The 18373-nt window shown below is 46.4% G+C and overlaps 4 protein-coding genes across 5 annotated transcripts; 1 reads left to right on the top strand and 3 right to left on the bottom strand.

Moving 5' to 3' along the window:
* Positions 1-318: 318 nt before the first annotated feature.
* LOC119352139 lies at positions 319-1144 on the top strand. The gene is made up of 2 exons (XM_037618866.1): positions 319-572; positions 782-1144. The coding sequence occupies exons 1-2, from the start codon at positions 375-377 to the stop codon at positions 950-952; spliced, it is 369 nt and encodes a 122-aa protein (XP_037474763.1). The 5' UTR covers positions 319-374; the 3' UTR covers positions 953-1144.
* A 946-nt stretch (positions 1145-2090) lies between these two features.
* LOC119356747 (glutamine synthetase leaf isozyme, chloroplastic) lies at positions 2091-6338 on the bottom strand. The gene is made up of 14 exons (XM_037623727.1): positions 6181-6338; positions 5777-6065; positions 5252-5291; positions 4942-5045; positions 4787-4835; positions 4559-4665; positions 4389-4476; positions 4149-4277; positions 3940-4014; positions 3576-3629; positions 3466-3503; positions 2909-3068; positions 2754-2814; positions 2091-2498 (listed from the first exon to the last, which is right to left on the bottom strand). The coding sequence occupies exons 2-14, from the start codon at positions 6013-6015 to the stop codon at positions 2359-2361; spliced, it is 1284 nt and encodes a 427-aa protein (XP_037479624.1). The 5' UTR covers positions 6016-6065; positions 6181-6338; the 3' UTR covers positions 2091-2358.
* Positions 6339-6927: 589 nt separating this feature from the next.
* On the bottom strand, positions 6928-10117 carry LOC119356746. The gene is made up of 4 exons (XM_037623726.1): positions 9793-10117; positions 9458-9691; positions 7818-9029; positions 6928-7725 (listed from the first exon to the last, which is right to left on the bottom strand). The coding sequence occupies exons 1-4, from the start codon at positions 10050-10052 to the stop codon at positions 7101-7103; spliced, it is 2331 nt and encodes a 776-aa protein (XP_037479623.1). The 5' UTR covers positions 10053-10117; the 3' UTR covers positions 6928-7100.
* A 2271-nt stretch (positions 10118-12388) lies between these two features.
* On the bottom strand, positions 12389-15726 carry LOC119356748 (probable protein phosphatase 2C 45). Of its 2 annotated transcripts, none has more exons than XM_037623728.1 (8): positions 15470-15726; positions 14817-14944; positions 14360-14458; positions 14111-14266; positions 13474-13560; positions 13304-13395; positions 13000-13074; positions 12389-12912 (listed from the first exon to the last, which is right to left on the bottom strand). In XM_037623728.1, the coding sequence occupies exons 1-8, from the start codon at positions 15535-15537 to the stop codon at positions 12763-12765; spliced, it is 855 nt and encodes a 284-aa protein (XP_037479625.1). In that variant the 5' UTR covers positions 15538-15726; the 3' UTR covers positions 12389-12762. The 2 variants fall into 2 exon arrangements, with proteins under 2 accessions (XP_037479625.1, XP_037479626.1); XM_037623729.1 differs by having other exon boundaries at positions 14817-14940; positions 15470-15724.
* Positions 15727-18373: the final 2647 nt, after the last annotated feature.

The raw sequence follows: 18373 nt of genomic DNA, 5'->3' as shown, positions 1-18373 counted from the left end.
ACAAGCTAAACGAGCCAGCTTGCGAGTTATACAAGTCGAGCCAATCTTGGATTTGACCTCGTTACAGTAACGAGTCGAGTCGAGCTACCTCGTTAACGAAACGAGCCGGCTCGACTCGGCTCAAATTCCAGCCCTAATCCTTAGGGACAAGGAATACTTTTTGACTGTTATCGACAATGTCATGCCGACTCCAAGCCGATTATGACATTTTTTCTTCAAATGGGGCCTAGTTTGCAAATATGCCTAAGCCGAGGTGCCATTATGCATTTTGTGCAACCCTCGCCGATGTGTGTCTGGTAAAGACACCGATGAGAGAGCGTTCTACAAGAGCTTCCTCCTCTCCATTATTGTCAGCTGCCACAGGCACCACCACCATGGAAAAGCTGCTCACCGTAGTGTGTGTTTCAAGCCTTCTTCTAGCCACTCTCGCGGACGATGCCTCCTCCAGATCTTCTCTTCAGCACCCCTCCCCGGACAGTCTACAAGGTCGTGTTCTAGGTCGCAGAGGCAGAGAGGAACCGGCACACCACCACCATTACCGGCGTGAAGGCGACCACGAGGAGCAGCATGAGGTCAGTTCATTTTGCCCCCACCAAGAAATTCAGAGACCCCAAAACAGAGTTTCCCGTGTAATTTGAGCAGAGACTCTGCAGCTGTTATTCAGCTGTGTACCTGTCTCTGAACGAAGCACGCACCATTTTCTGCTCAGAAGAAATTTGTTTTGTTCAGAAGAAAATGTATGGCACCATCAGAGTTTTTTGACGACGAAGCACAAGTGCAGGTTGTGCCTATGGGAGTGGAGAGTGTTGAAGAGAGGAGGAAGGCGGGCTGGAGGAACGAGGACGAGGAGGCGGTTGCGACGGAAGGGCTGATCTCCAGCGCGGACTACAGCGGCGTGGCCATGCACGGCCACAGCTCCCCGCCGGCGCACAAAAAGCACCCCAGGCCATAGGCCTTCCGCCTCCGGATATTATTCAGTTCGTGTGTAATCTTGTCCGGTTCAGTTTCCAGTTCTTTGTGCCTTTAGCAAAGTAAGTAGGCCGGTTTCACGGAATTGGGGTATCGGGAGCTCCTCGCCGTCTCTGTAAAAGATGCCAAGTCCACGATTTTATATGGATCTTCGTTAAAAAGAAAAATCGAGATACATAGTTGTGCCTTTGTTGCTTGAGGCCGGGATGGGTGTGTACTCATTGTGTTTGTATCCCTTTGATGCTTCATTTCAAATTAATAAAATACACCCTTTATCGGAAAATTACTTGTGCCTTTGTTGATTCAGTAGCTGTTTGTTGGGGGTTGGCTCCGGGCGGCACTCGATGATCCGTGGGGTGCACCGTGCACCCAGCAGGTTCAACACCACCAAACGCAGAACGCACGGCACAGGCACTCCACATACATAGGGCAAAGCACGGTGAAGTGTGCACGGGTGGGAAACCTGGGAGCCATGGCAGCCAAAATCAGTAGGCGTTTCAGATAGCAGCTTCTTCACTACTTTTCTATCAAGTTCAGTATCTGCAGCAGGGCACGCTCGCTGTGCGCTCCGTGCGTTCAGGGAGCAGGCCAGCTGCACGACTTCGTCCGTGGGATGGCACAGGCATTGTGGAGTTAGCTGCAAGCTATGCAGCAGTACGGTACGATCTGTTTTACTGAATAAATAAAAGGAAAATAAGAGCATAAAAGCAGAGCAGAACTTTGCGCTGCATGATTCCTTGTCTCATTTCTTCAGACTGTGCTCGAGCTGAGAGACAGAGAAAGAGAGGGCAGTCCGGCAACAGAGCGACCATCTGCAAACGGAGCGCCCTCCTCCACAGTGGTCATAGCGGCGTCTGGCAGCCTGGGGACACTGAGATCTACAAACGGCCCAAGTTTTCCTTTCGGGCAACAGGCAAGAGCTCTGTCTTTTCATTAAGAAGAAGATAAGCTAACTTGGTCAGAGCCCATTGATTTTTGTATTGATTCACGGATCAAGAGAGATCGTTGATATCAGGCACAACTCAGAAAGAACTATCAAGATGGCCGAAAACCGATACGCCTGCGACAAGCGCACACACGCCGGGCCCAAGGCTGCGCACCAATCGAGCAGACGGACCAAGTTGAAAGCAGCACAAAGAAAAATCCTTTGTGTGATTCATTATCCTTATAATAACGTAGTTCTCCGAATGGACTCAGGTACAGGGATTGTACAGACCCAACAGATCAAATGGACTCAGTTCAAGCGAAAAAACATGCGGAGCGGTTCTACAAACCGTGAAGATTTTGTACAGACAGTGCCCCGACGGAACCACAGGATCAACAAGAATGGACGACGGAACCGCCGATTTATTTTCTTTTCCCCAGAAGAATTCGGCCTTTTCAGGTCCTTCATACCTTCAGCGCCAGCTTCTTGGCAGCGAGGGCCTCCGCCTCGAGGGTCGGCTCCCACAGGATCGTGGTCTCGGCCAGCAGCGCCGTCACGGTGTACGGGTCCATGTTCGACGCCGGGCGACGGTCCTCCAGGTATCCTGTTGGGCAACAAGGTATCGTTTACAGTTCAAAGATGCAGATTACCAAGCTACGGCACATAGGTGCCAGCAGACTACCAGTATAATATATGCAAGAGGTTTATTTGAATTTTATTTGGGTTGTCATAATTCCTTTTCTGCTCCGCAAGAATTAGGCTTGCCCAATGTACTTGAGTTTTATTTGGGACATCATAATTCTTTTTCTGCATTCCCAACCATTGCAATTAGTTTTGCAGAACAAGGGGGAGCAAATACCTTTGCCCTTTGCCTCGGTCTCTCGGCCCACACGAATAGAGCAGCCACGGTTCGCAACACCCTGATAAACAAAGTGTTTTGATTAGCACACCATGTAAATAAACAGGAAGGAAAACACAACTAATATAGAAAGAAAGGGTTTGCTCCACCCATACCCATGAGAAGTCTGAAATGCTAGCTGTCTCGTGTAGCCCTGTCAACCTCCGCTCGTTTCCTTCACCATATGCGGCTATGTGCAAGTCATGGCGAAGTGAAAGGTTCAGGATTGCCTTCTTGATCACGTCGAAACCTCCATCTTCGCGCATGCTCAGTGTACTACATTTGCAACAACAAGAAAAGATTGTTGTTTCTCACTCGCAAATTAAGGACAAGCTGTATCAACCAATTGAGAAAACTACTCCATAAGTTAGAAATGAAGTGTAGTAAATACATGTCTATTCTGAATAACAGTTGATAACAATTTAAAAAATAATCAACACTGCACATTCAGGCCCTGTTTGAAATACCTTAGTATTTGAAGGAACATTGTCTGTTAGTATCAGCATATGTTTTCTTCCCACAAAATCTCCATTGTATTTACTTCAATACAGCTATAATAGGTTTTCTGATGTTTATTTAATATATACAGGTTTCTCAAAAAAAAATACACACGGCAAGATATAATTGTAGAAGTTATGCAGGATAAATAAATATTAACAGAAAAAAGTGGAACCTGTAATTTGTGTGGCAGCCAGCTCCATTCCAGTCACCCTACATAAGATCAATCTTCAGATTACCAAGTTCTAATATATAAATTGCTACAAACATCTTATAGGAATATACCTGGATTGGTTTTGGGTCAAGGGTGAGCACCACACCAGCTTGCTCCGTGATTCTCTGATTACGGTGAGTAGGATGATAATTAGAAGTGCTTACCAATGGGAAAATTGATAACAGCAAAAGGATGATCACTTGGTCAGTTATCGGATCTGATGTTTTAGTGAAAACTGGTTTTATGGTATTTAAGAAGGGAATTCTTCAGGGTGTCAGAATAAATCATAAACTCACAGCACATGCACCTACCGAGTCTACGATAATGTAACAAACCAGTCGACTTTTTAACCATATTCTCATAAATAAGAGCAAAAAAAACCAAAGTTCTGTGATATCAGGCCATCACGGAACAATGGATAATTGTTCGAAGTACCTCGAGAATGTATCTTGAAGCCCATATGTGGTCTCCCGCATCAATACCAACGCTAGGTCCAACCTGGTACTCCCACTGCATGAATACAGGTTGTGAATTTTCACTTATTAAACAGTTCGATTTTCTTTTAAAAGAAGAGGTCAAAAACATCACACTGATTCACACATAACAAGAATAATACATGCACCCATATAAATACGGAGGCATACCTGACCAGGCATGACCTCCCCGTTTGTTCCACTGATTTCAATTCCCGCGTAAAGGCAGGCCTTGTAGTGAGCATCGGATATGTCACGGCCAAATGACTTGTCTGATCCTACGGCGCAGTAGTATGGACCCTGCAACATTTCAGCACAAATATTACTACTCGGTTGTGTTTAATGAAGTGTATATTTCAGTTAGCCTGAGATTAATTGTCATCTGGTATATCAAGCCTCTTGATGCAGTACCTGGGGGCCAGGGTACCCTCCAACAGGCCAGCCAAGAGGCCAGTTCACATCCCTCTGCATCAGAGTGTACTCCTGTTCGATTCCAAACCTAGAAAAGCAAATGTTTCAACTTCGTGTGCAAACAATAGCAGGCTTTTATATAGGCAGAGGTTCTCAAATGCACTAGTTACCATGGCACTTGTGCAGTGACCTTGGGGTCACTGAAGATTTGTGCAGCCATGTGTCGCTTGTTAGTAGGGATGGGTTCCCCTTGTGGCGTGTAGGTGTCACAGATAACCTGAAAAAACCAAATCCCGTATTAACTAACATGCCAAAATACACATGTAACCAGTAAAAGTGACCACTACTATTAATCATTTATTCATGATTAGCATAAAGCACGTCCAGATGAAAGGTACCAGGATGTTGTTGCCTCCTCGGAATGGGTCCTTGAATATGGCCTGTGGGCTGAAAGCAGGACAGAAAAACATGAACAGAGTTAGCAAAAGCCAAAATCCAGAATACTCTGTATGTGCAAGGCTGAAGAACACATGGACAGCAATTTCCCCCTTACTATAGAATGACTTCACTGTCTTCTCCAGGAGCCTGCCCGGTGCTCGATCCGTCATAATTCCATTTGGGTAGCTCTGACGGGTCCTCCACTGGCTTCGAAATCGTCTGAAACAGTAGCATTGCATTTTCTTGTCAGCAGCAAAAATAGAAAGTAGAGCAAACAGTACTCCGCAGTGAACTGCTCATCCCCTAAAACTTCTGGAGAAAATGATGGCTGCTCATCCCTATAAGAACGCTACAGAGCGAGTACAAAGTATGTATGCAAGGAAACATCGATAACTGTGATGACCATCACGCTATCGAACGCGTACCCTTGATTTGCTTCTGAGGTCAATTCCAGATCCTCCAACCCTGCAGAATGCGAAGAGAGAAAGAAAAGAGAAAAGGTCAGTTTTGTTAACAGTAAAATGCTACTAGAAACATAATAGTGGTGCATGCCATGCCATGACAGGATCGACTCCTGGTTGCACCCCAAAAGTGGGGTGTCCAGTCCCCTGCATCTTATTCAAGTGCCGGAACTAAAAAGGCAAAAGCAGTGAGTGAGTCGTCACAAATCACCCACCAGGCCTTGAAAGCTTTTCCTAATATTAGCAGTGAGTATCGACTTTAAGGGTGCAAATCCGCACTGCACTGCTCCCTCCGTGCTAATCTAATCTAATCTAGTGTAATCCCGTGAAAGTGCCGTCTTGGCCTATCCCAAGGTGCTACTACCACAGTAGTACCACTGTGCTCTCATGGAAGTCAATCAATCAATCTATGGAAGCGAAGATTGATGCGCCTGACGAGAAAACAGCGGCGACATTTGCGGCGAAGGGCGCGTAGCAGTGCGCGCGTACCAGATGTACTCGGCGATGATCTTGTCGGTGAAGGGCGTGGTGTCCATGTCGAGCAGCTGCTGCATCCTCTGGATGACGCCGGTGGTCTCCGGGCCGAGGGCCAGCACCTTGAAGCCGGAGGTGGCGCGGGCGGTCCTCCTGACGCCCCACACCCTGCCCGCGGGCTGCCTCGCCGGGACGGCCGACCTGCCCCGCACGCCCACCTGGCACTGCATCGCCGGCACCACCGCCTGCGCCATCGCCGCTGCTTACTTACTTACTCCGCCGCCGCCTTCCCCTTCAGCGCTAGCTGATCAACCAAACCAAAGCAGCGCCATTGCGGTCGATCAGCGAATGAACGCAACAGAGATTGAAGAAGCCGGGTGCTCCAAGAAGCATTGCATCGAGGAGTCCGCGGCACTCACCAGAGAGACGGACAAGGACGCGGACGAGACGAGGGAGGAGAGGATGGAGGGAAGGGGAGGCGACCTTGCTGGAAATATTATTTATATTTATGGGAGCGGAGGCCGGTGGTACAAGTAATTTAGATTGCGGGGGAGATTCTAGTGGCCGCGGCGCGGGCAGTGGCATCTGGCTCTTGATTAGGCGATAGGGCTCTGGGTGGACGAGATTTGAGGCGCCCCTTGCAGCCGCACCGGAGGCAAACCGGGCCAGAAACCAAGCGCCGTCTGCCCAAAGAAGGCACACACATCTCGGATAGAGTTTACAATGTTCCTTCCCTCTGGCTCCGGATATGAAATGAAAGATGCGGCTGCCTCTCCTTGTCACGTCCGTCTCCCGCCCCAGCCCAAGCGACCTCTCCAACCAAACCCAGCCAGATGCATCAGAGCGGAGCAAGACCTGCACTGCACCGCAACGCAAGCAAACTATGTGCTGTGCGGCGTGCGTGTCTCATTGACCCCGGGGCCAATAATTGGGGGTGTAGCCGTATAGGATGATGGATGGATGGATCCCTTTGTCAGGTGCAGCATGTCTTTGCGCCGGGTGGCCTGTCATGGGGGCACCCTAGCTTGGTCCACTTCCAGTCGGGCTGCCCGGTGCCGGGGACGGACGGACTAGCAGTGACACTGTGACAGCGCCCAGCAGCAGCGGTAGCACACATGGGCTGCCTGTACTTTTGGCCCTGCCTTCTTGTGCAAGTGCAACCACACTAGTAGCCTAGCAGGCGAGTTTATCCTCCGTCGTAGAACGGCAAAAGTGGAAACCACAAACTACTCCAGGTTGCACGACCGAGTTAACAACCAGTGATGCAACGGTCACCGCCTTCGCAGTGTGTGTACAGGACAAACTGTTCGGCAAAAATGGGGGGGGAACTCTGGAGCAGTCACCCTCCATGCTTCCCGTGCAACGCAAGCATGCCCTTGGTGTACCGCGTCCGACCCGCCCGATACAAAACGAGCAGCGCCTCGAACTCGCTGCAAGCGTCGTCGTACATGGCACGCCTACAGAACCTTGACTTGAAATCGGCGAAATCGGCTGAGGCTCGCTCACGATCGGAGCTGAACATGTCAAGAAGCTCTTCCAAGGGCCCCAGGACGTCGCAGAAGTCGATCCTGCTGCTGCGACCGTGCTGCTGCTGCTGCTGTGGGAGATGCCGGAGCCAGCACATCCACTGGAACGGCTCATCATTCCTCTCCTTGACCGCGAGCTCAACCGACCTCAGCGCATCCTCAAAGCCGCAGTTCCTGTCGATGTTGTCGAGTATCTCGTCGAAGATTGACCTATGGCTGCTTCGGACAGATTTACTGGATGATGGGAGCTTTGCCGCAACCATGCACGTCTTCCTGAGTGTAGGATCCTTGTCCGAGAGCAACCTGATGGCCACATGCAGCAGGAGAGCAAACAATGGAGCTTGTTCTTCCATCCTGGACTCGACAGATCCAGAGCTCCCCACAAGTTTCTGCTCCTCCAACCAGCAGTGAAGAGCAATGTGTGTGAACCCTTCCCACCTGTAACAAAGGTAGAGAAATGGTCAGAAACAGAACCTCTAGACATGCAAGCCAGGAATGCCTTTTATATTTTAGACAGGAAGAATACTCACTCAAAGGGTAGCTCGACCTCGATGGCAAGGGTCAAATGGAGCGAGTAATTGGCGGATGCATTGACTTCAGATTCACCTTCGTCAATGTCAGTGCAAGCCTCGTGCACATGGCCTCTAGGAACATACATTATGTCTCCTTCACGTAAAACTTCCACCCTTCCACCACGATCATCCACCAAGCCATCTAAAGAGTGAAAAGGTTCATATAATCTAGGCAGAATTGACTTTGTATTGGGCCAAATCTTCCATTTCTTGCGTCCAAGTAGTTGCCAAACAAGCACACAGTGGTCATCATAGTGCCGGGCCAGACCTTGAGATCTTGGGGGTGAGAAGTATATGTTGGCCCCTACAGAAGGCTGACCAAATAGATCAGCTAGAGCAGAAGCTATAGCAGCAACCTTTTCAGACCGGAACTCCATGCCACGCAAGGCGATTGAGAAACCATTCCTGATTGCGCCCTTACATTTTTCAACAAATGCAGTTGCATCTGGGAAGACCGTTCCATCATCAAAGAAATGCTCCTCTATCCCAGATCCTGTTGAGGTCTGATCTGGTGTTCTCACGACTCTTACATCTTGCCTATACTTCACAGCAGCACCCAAGGAATCATGAACCTCATCGAGAAAGGAATTTATGTTGAGTTCATCCGAAGCAATAGCAGGGCAAGAAACAAGGTCCTGTATGAATGACTCAATGATAGCATCAGGTGTTCTAAGATCAAAAGCGTTATGCAATGCAGTGAACACAGCATCCCCCTCCAGACCACTTTGTTTCTTCCTGTACAAATAAGGTGAGTTTTCCCAGTACATCAGGGCAAACTTTTCAAAGTCAGATTCCGTTTGTCCAAAAAAGCTTTTTCTGACTTGATCAGGTTCCAGGTGGGCTGGATAAGCAAGATCCATCGAAAGCCTAAAAATAGCTTCAGATATCTCATATGGTCTGCTTTGAAGTTGATCCTTCCCGTTGCTGCAGTCAGCTGATGACTGTAAGAGTCTAACTTTGCTCCATACTTCATACAACAAATGCATAACTTTTCTAACTAGCTCCTGTTGAAGATTGTGTAACTTGTCGACTTTACAGGAGTTCACCATGAGCACCACTGTGTCAATGATCAAGTTCAAACATTTACTTGGCTCTGAAACCCTTGCTTGGCACCCGGTGCTCCCGCCACCGACAGCCCCAGAAATAGATTCCACCTGAGAAAATAGATATCTAAAGGAAATCAATTCCACTGACTGGAGATATTCAGGAAGTACAAGCAAAATAGTATCTCTTTCACCATTAAAACAGACTGCAATGCTAGGCTTCTAGATATAGTCAGAAATGCAGAGTTAGATTATCATATGACAATAATTGCTGGCTGCATGGTTTTATGCCAAATCACTGCAGTCGCTTAATGTACAGATAGCTTAAGTAGTGAAGATGAAGGTTGGTTTTCACCCTTCTGGAGTTTATTCGCACTTCCACATATTCAAAATCTTCAGTGGGAAAACAGGGTAATGCATGAACACAACGAAAATTCAAGGATATACTACAATTTAAATCACTTTTCACTGGATCTCTGGAAGACGATTCATAGCAATCAGACAAACTAGAAGCTATGTTATGCTTTAACCTAGAACAGCAGGTTGGATGCTCACAATAGCCTCGGCAGAACAGGTGAGCCCGAGAGGTGCTCCCTGCCAATTGAAGACGCCGAGAGGTCCATCACGGCATTGCAGGCAGCCTCGGCCACTCGCTGGCTGCCACTCCCCAACGCCCGCGCCAAGCCACTGGCGATCCCGCCGTCGGATGCCAGCGCCTCGCCAGCCTCCATGGACTGCAGCGCCGCCGCGCCCATCACCTCGCAGCTCAGCGCGGCCACGGAGTGCGAGCTGCATCACAAATCGGAAAACAAATTAACTGAGCAGGCTAAGACCGAGAGTGCATTGCTGCGAGAACAGAACAAAAAAGGAGAGGGCTCCCCTTTCGGTACCTGGAGGTGAGGAGGAGCGGTAGGAGCGCGACCAGGGGTCCGGGGAGAGGGGATAGCGGCGGCGGCGGCGGCGAGCGGGGGAGAAGGCGGCGCAGGAGGCGCGCGGCGGTGGCGGCGGAGGAGACGCGTTGGTTCGGCCCGGTGGCTGGCGCGACGGCCGCGAGGAGGATGGGGAAGACGTCGCGGTCGAACGAGGCGGCCGCCTCGCCGCCGCTTCTCTTCCTCCTCTTCTTCTTCCTCGCCCCGTCGGGATTCCCCATTCCCGGCGTCTCGCGACGGCTCGTGGCGGAGGCTGCGCGGCGACGGGGATTGCGGAAACGTGAAGCGTTATGCCGTGTTGCCTCTTGGTTGGCGGATACTGTGCTGCCTCGTGAGATTACGCTTTCTTCGAGAGCTGGCTGGTTTCAAGGGTAGCGCCAACGCAGTTGGACCTAAATTCATGGGAAATTACTGATGTTTTACGGACTCCTTCCTAACTACTCCCTTCATTCCATAATATAAGAGTGTTTTTGAAATATACTAATGTAAAAAACGCTCTTATATTACGGGACGGGGCTAGTAATTCTCTCTCCCTCTGGATTTCATGGGGTGGGCCTTTCCTTCACCTATTTCCAATCCTAAAGCTAGCTACATGCCAGCCATCCCGTTAATTTCATTGGGAGATCCTCGCATTACTCCTTTTTCAAACATGTCTTCCTTAAACCGAACCAGGCTGGTGAAGTTGGGCATGATGGGAAAGGCGAAACAACACGAGGGCCAGTTCGGAATTGAATTACTTCCTCCGTTCCTAAATATAAGTCTTTGTAGAGATTTCATCATGGACTACATACAAAGCAAAATGAATGAATCTAGACTTTAAAATGCATCTACATATATCTGCATGTGATCCATAGTGATCTCTACAAAGACTTATATTTAGGAACGGAGGGAGTAGTAGTTTAAAGAAGGCACGGAAGCCGGTGAAAAACAATCGATGCATTCAAACTTCAAACCGTACGGGCCGTATTAGACAAATCAACACTATGCTTGCGCAGCGCGTGGAGCAGTTAACAAGCTCAGCCTTTGCGATCATGCCATTTAATTAAGGTTATCCGGCATGTTTTCTATAGTTTATCCTCCAAAGCAGCAGAAAGAAGAGCCCCATCACCATCATTCAGCAGGACACCTACCACACGCGACGGACGCAGCTCCTCTGACGTACGGCGCACTCGCTGACGTGTGGACCCGGACCCACGCGTCAGTGACCCAACGTCAGGTGGCCGTACGTCAGGGGATCCGGCTCCACACGCGACACCTTGGGCGCCAAGAACACTTACCATTGGCTCTTGTTGCCTATAAAAACCGCCCCTTGCGCTTCTCCCTGTGCACCCGCAGCTCACTCACACACTGCAGTCCATGAAGCCTCGTTAGTTTATCCGATCCAGTAGCCTTCCCTCCCCGTGCCATAGCTTCTTGCAAGCTCTCCTTCCTCCTCCTACTCTTCTGCATTCGCTTGTGTTTTTGGTCCGATCGCATGAGTTTCAATCGCATGGACCCTTAGTATATATAGATATCGTCTGTTTTGAGTTGCCAATTTGCTGTTGCTAAGTTCGGTTAGTGATGGTGGTATTTTCGTGTGGTTTTTGGCTTGGTTTGGCTTGGTTTGGTTTGGAGGACGATGATGGAAACAAACGAAGGCTCGCTCGCCGAACCTAACATGGCTCACTATGCCTTGATGATCAGAAATCGTGATGTGGACTGAGTTCTCCATGCACACACTCATTTTCTTCTTCTTTCTGCTAAGAACACTTCAAAAACTCTGTTTTTTCTGGACTTCCTATACCTCTCTGTGATGTCGTTCTTACGGAGAATTGGACCACAATCCATAAGTTTTCCGTTTCAGAAATTTGCGGGGACTGCATGGGGTGGATAAAAAACTATCGAAAAAACTACTCCTCGGCTTTTATTCCGCCTGCTTTTGTTTGTGAAAATAAATCTGCTTGAACAGATCCCTGCGATTCATGGCGATGCGGTCAATTCTGAAAGAAAAAAAGATGCTAATTGTGATCCTCAAAAAATATCTTTATGTGATCAAAGATACTCAACCTTTTTTCCATGCAGGTTTCTTCTGGTCTAGATAAAAACCATGACGCCCATGGGAGCAACGCTGAAACTATACAGGACACGTCTGAAGGAGATAGGCATGCTACAATCCTGGGAGGACTAAATTCAGACATGCATGGTGGAGGCGTTGTCTGTGCCATCTTCTACTGGTCTGAAGCCTGAACCTGCCATTCTGTGTGTGGTTTAGCATCTTGTTTAGAAGAGGTCAAAATAGGATAGCACATCAACTGGCTAATTACAGTCGTATGGACTAGCTGCATGGTTGCATAGGGGGCCTCCGTGTATCAAGGACCTGTTGCCACTAGATTGTAATCATATTATCATGGAATAAAGTTCCCATTTTCCCCACAGAAAAAAAAAACACAATGTACAAGGCCACTCATCAAAGTTTTTGTATGTACACAACACATTCCAGTAGAATTAAGTCTCCAGACTCCACACACACACACACACACACACACAATCCAATAAAACATCGAAATTAAGACCCATCTAACAACTCAATTATACTTGTCATTGCTCAATTTCAGTACAACAATAATCGCTTACCTTGAGAGAGTTATGGATATTACATCACACTCACACATGGTTTGGCAATCCACAACAAGATACAACACACTCATCAGACCCAACACCGTCCACGACTAAACCACGATGAACGATCATCAGTTCATCACCAGCAAATTTATTGTTAAATCTAAGGCCTAGGGCACACTTCGTTCTAAACTTTTGTTCTCATATCAGAGTACACTTTTCCTACTTCCAGTTTCTCTTCGTTTAAACCTTAAGAATCAATCAAGGCATGTACGTGTGTCATCACAGTACAACATCCACTTGAGAAGTTGAGAGTAACTCTTCGCACCTGCTTTAAGCAGGCCCACTACTCCCTTGCCCGTGAAAGAAGCGCACGGCGACGCAGGTTATGTTGTCGCTGCTCTCCCGCTTGTAGGCCTCCTGCAAGAGCCTCTTAGCAGCTTCCTCTGGGTCTTGTATTGACCGGGTCATATCGACAGCCTCCTGCATTAGAAACGTTGTGTAGAAAGGGCATATCAGACACGTGGAAAATGATACAGGTCTTGAAATCCTTCTGTTTTCTTGAATTACCTCGTTAGAGACCACATCCCACAGCCCATCGCTTGCAAGGATGAGAAACTCCAGGGACTCGTCAACGATTTCCTCCTATGACCCAGCAAAGCATTACTAAACACGATCATCATTTATAAAGGTGAATATAAAGAACAAAATTTCTTAAGCCCCTCAAGACGGCATATGCAGAAAGAGAAGTAAGTAGTTCTTTTATTGGTACAGTGACTCACAAAGAGTCATGAAGATGAATGCCTGCTTACATGCATATGCAGTTAGAGAGAGAAATAAAATGAGAAACATTAAACACCCCAAAAGTTCGTACCCGGATCTCTGGATCCACAACTACATACTGCTTTAAGAGCTTGTCACCAAAAGCGCGAGAAACAGCGAGTACACCACCAACACGCCATGTCCCTATGGAACAGAAAACCATCATTAGAAAGGCAATCATATCCCATCCAGATAATTTGAAGAGAGTGCAGTGCACAGTACCTGCCCACATAACAAAACCTCCAGCTTCTTCAATACGTTGCCGCTCATCTGTCTGATCAGGCTTGTGATCTTTCGAAACAGGTACAGCTGTAAAAACCAGTACACCCCATTAAGTGAAGAACTGATAAAAGTATTACCACTATTTTACTTCCCATCGCATTGATTTGCCATCAAAATAACTTGAGTCTATTAGCCTATTGACTAGTTTAGTGTGAAAGAAGAATACTGGCATCTACAGGCAAAAACAGCGCTTTCATAAAACGAGGCAAGCATTTAAGCCTTTAGGAAAGGCCTCCGTTAAAAACAAAATAATCATACATCCAGTCAAATACAAAATAATCGTATAACATGTTCTTAACTTTTACAAGCATGCACGAAAACATACTGTTGAGTAGATGTCTGTAAATGATGTGCTCTCAACCTCATAACACACATTTGTCCCATAATCAACTAAAACCTTAAAACCCAGTTACTAATGAAAAATATTGATCCATATTGTAATCATATAACTTTGTAGTAGGTTGGAAGTAGACCAAGTTTGTCCGTTCTGCCATATTCATTGAACAAGTCTTAAACGAAAATGCATGGTCTCAGAAAGCATGAAGTAAAAGCAATAAAAATATTGAATGTTGGTTACCATTTCCTGCCCTGCATATGATAGCCCTGGAGTCTCCAACATTTGCGACAAAGAGACGATCACCAACAAGTACAGCAGTTGATGCTGTTGACCCACACTGGTTTTGAGTACTGTCAGATTCCAAGAACTCACTGTCGGTACTTTTATAAGAATCATCTGCAGATAGCAATACAATGCAATGATTATGTTAGTTTTATTCACCCAACTCGGTAGTCGAGCGGATTAGTAACCAAAAGAACAAGGAGATACCTATAGCCACTTTTGTGTCACTCATGAACTTTGGATGCCTAAGAAGATGGCTGAAGAGGTTGTGTTTGACATATTCAGCTACTTTAGCACCACCATGACCTATAAAAATGAGCTGTGCATTTAGCAACCCTATTTGGAAGAAAATAGCAAATCTATTTGGCTTGTTCAACTTTAACTTCTTCATTGCGCCCCCTGTGCGTATTTTATATGTTCTTTTATCCATTAACCCCTTGATTAATGGTTTCTTTAGCCACAAAAACAACATACATTTGAAAGAGCAGAGAATTTTATGGTGCTAGCTACGCTATATTAGACAGATTAAAGTCCAACATAAGAAATATAAGTGTGATCTTTTGGCACATTGTGCCAAATGTGGAAAACGCCCTCTTATCGAAGTTCTAAGCTTAAATAAGAATTGGCCATGAACAAAAACTACGTGAAGAGAGATGATACATACCATCAAAAACTCCGAATAAACCAATAAGCTGTCCATCAACACTTTCAATTCTTGTCTCATAAAAGTCTTCCATGGAAGCCCTTTTACCCAGGGAGCTCGCATAACCATAGCTAAACCTACCATTCTGGCTGGCAGAAAAACAAATGAGAAATGCTGAGCAAACAGGTATAATAACTACACAGTAACAGCCCCAATTACCCGGTCTTTTAGCCGATAACAACATAACACAAATATGGAGTTGCTATATTACTAGAGATCCCATAGTACCATTCACAGAGTGGATACAAACATATCACTGCGTGTATCTGGATTGCACCACTACAATAGTCATATACTCGCGACAGTTCACTAGGAAGCAACTGCTACCAAAAATAGAAGGGAAACAGCTCCTCGCTCGTAGCAGCGAGATCACCACTACTCCATACGCTAAATCCGCGTGATGTTCCAGGCCGCCCATACGGCAAAATTGCGTGCCAGAACCGCAGTAACCGACGGGAACTACTGCATTTACCACCGCACGCCAGAGGCTGAGCCAGGGGCGTGCATGCGTCCCGAATCGAATCGAATTGACGACGAATCGGACTGCCACTAGAGCAATTCGAGCAGATCAAGCAGAGACAAGGGCAAAAGAGATTCCGGGGGTGGCTCCCAACCTGAGGCCGCCGCCGCTGACGGGCGATCCGTCCGTGGGGTGGCCGATGACGGTGCTCAGGTACCCCATCCCCGCCGGGGGCCGAGGCCACTCACCGACCCGAGCAGAAAGGGGGGTGACGCGAATCGGCGGAGAAACGGGTCAAATTTGGGGGATTTGGGGGGAGCGGAGACGGAGGGCGAGGGATTTCTATAGTGGGCGCAAGCTGCTCCTCCGGCACTCCCCCCTCGCCTCGTCGTCGGCTTTCTTGCACTCAGGCCCTCGGAGCAGCGCGTAATTCCCTTGCTTTGCTGTCGGGCCCGTACCGCATCACGCGGTGGAGTGGCGTGCGAGGCGCGACGACCGACCGACCGATCCCGGGCCCCTTTCACGTGGGAAGGGTTGGCGGTTCCATGCAGACGGGATTCTTCGACAAGATCGAGGATGGATCCACCGTCCAGAACCCGCAACCCCGAACGCTGCACGTCAGCCGGACATGCGCTTAACGGAATACTTTTTTTTTAACATCAATACAGACGCAAATGCTCATACAGACGCGCATACACTCATTCTTATGACGCACACACGCACATCCTACCTCTATGAGCACCTCCGAGAGATTGAGCCGGCATGTCATCTTGAAATTTACGAAGTCACTGTAGGCGCCTCGTCGTCGACGGAAACGTCTCCTCCTAATGAAAACGCATCGCTGAAATCCTGAAATAAATTTAGAAATAATGAAAATACTTTTTGGAGCGTTGGCATTTGCAGCCTCCACAAGTTGGTTCGCTAACGAAATACTTTTTGGAGCGTTGGCATTTTGCAGCCTCTTTTTTGGGGTATATACGGGGCGAACGCGGGCGAACGAGGCGCTACGCTTTGATTCCTGGTCGTTTCAATGTAATCCCGTCCAATCCTGTGTTTTTGGCTGGTATTGATGTCAAGCTAGTCGTTTGGCGTCTGGTTTTTTTTTTTTTTTGCATGGACTTTTCTAACGAGTGCAATGCACATTCTTTAGCCAAAAAAATCAATTCGGTTAGCGCCTGAATAAGCACCCCATGTCTTGGGGCAGCAGACTCCTCTACGTATTCAATTTTCTTAATTGATATATTTTTAATATTCTATAACCGGCCAAACATGAGCCTCTCCATTGTAGATGGCCTTATAGCATCTTCAGTAGGTGTCGCTATGATAAGGCATGATCACTTTTTACATCACGAAGTGCCAAAAATAATGCTTCAATAGGTAATGCGCATGGCAAGCAACCAAGAGGGGGCCAAATTCATGCACGCTTGTGTATATATACATGAACATTGTTTTGGAACATGTGGAATTTCTTAAAAAGACATTAACACATTTTAGAATTACATGAACATTTTTTAAATAGATTGAACATTTTTTTAATTACGCGCATATTTTAAAAAATATGTGAAAACGTTCTTAATACTACATGAACAAATTTGCGAGAGGTGTGAACACTATTAACAATACACAAACATTCATAATAGGTTGAATTTTTTGTAATTACTTCATATTTTAAACATGTGAAACTTTTTAAATTTATATAAATATTTTTTAAATCATGAACACTTTTTGATACTACATGACTTTTTAAACATAAGGGGGGGGGGGCACTTTTTATCAAACACAAGATTTTTTTATAAAATAGGTGAACACTCTTTTAAAATTTTATGAACATTTTTATAATATGTTAACACTTTTTAATTACATATGAACATTATTTATTACACGATGAACATCTTCAAATACACAATGAATGAATTTTAAATGTGCAACAAAAATAATTGAAAATGCTTTATGATTATATTTTAAAAATATGATGAACATTTTTTATACATGATGAATTGTTTTTACTGTCTATAAGAATTTGTTTTAATCTGAATACAACAACAGTTGTTAAAATACACATGAACAATGTTTCACAAAAAACATTTTATTTAACAAAACATATGTATTCACCCAAAACAATTGAAAACCCCGATAAAAAGGTGACCGTTTGTTGCACTTTTTCTCTAAAATCCATTGCTACCTTTTTTTCGAGGAAGTGCCTTGCTAGTTTTTTTTTTGTTTTTTGTCTTTAGAAGAATGTGCCTTGCTAGCCTTTTCGTTTTGAGAAGAATGTGCCTTGATAGTTTTTTTTGAGAGGTGTGCCTTGATAGTTTTTTTTTTTTGAGAATCAAGTGCCTTGATAGTTTTTTTTTTGAGTCGGTGTGCCTTGATAGTTGTGCTGGGAGGAGACGCTCAGACGGGTTACTGGGCTTGGCCTTGTACCAGCGCGTCCCTAAAAGAAAGTTGTACTGACCGTCAGGCCGATTCCGAGACGCATAAGGACGACGGGAGGACCAGTTTATCAAGGCTGGTCAGTGAGGAGTAATTTAGACTAGTGTTATATATATGACATTAATCTAAGTTATTATTTTTATAGTGTAAAGTAACATAATACTAGTGTCACAGATGACTTTTTTTATTAGTTTATAGACTCATTTTTTCTCGTGAAGCGCTATGTTACAGTAACATATTATGTTACTTTAAACACCTCTCTCCTCATTAACTACATGCCACATAAGCAAAAAAAAAAAATTAAAGTGCGCTATGTTACTATGTAAGTTACTCCCACTATAACTAGCCTAATGGAGACCCGGAGCGACATTGGTGGCGAGGACGGCGATATGGAAGCAGGAAGGAGTGGCGGCGAGTCCCTGGGCCGGGAGGATCATGCCGCCGCACTCGAGACCCACGAGAGGATCGCCGGCAAGCCCGACGAGAATCATGTGTCCTGCAGGGAGGAGATCGTACATAGACCGGTTAGCAACATCATGCCGGAATTCGAACATGTCCCGGCACAGACGGAGACCAAGATTGGCGACGGAGGCCAATCGATCTCCAACGAGATGGCGATGCAGGT

The sequence above is a fragment of the Triticum dicoccoides genome, chromosome 2A, assembly GCF_002162155.2.
Source record: "Triticum dicoccoides isolate Atlit2015 ecotype Zavitan chromosome 2A, WEW_v2.0, whole genome shotgun sequence".
Lineage (NCBI taxonomy): Eukaryota > Viridiplantae > Streptophyta > Magnoliopsida > Poales > Poaceae > Triticum > Triticum dicoccoides.
Note: the sequence above shows the minus strand (reverse complement) of the source record. Positions and strands in the feature narration are given on the sequence as shown.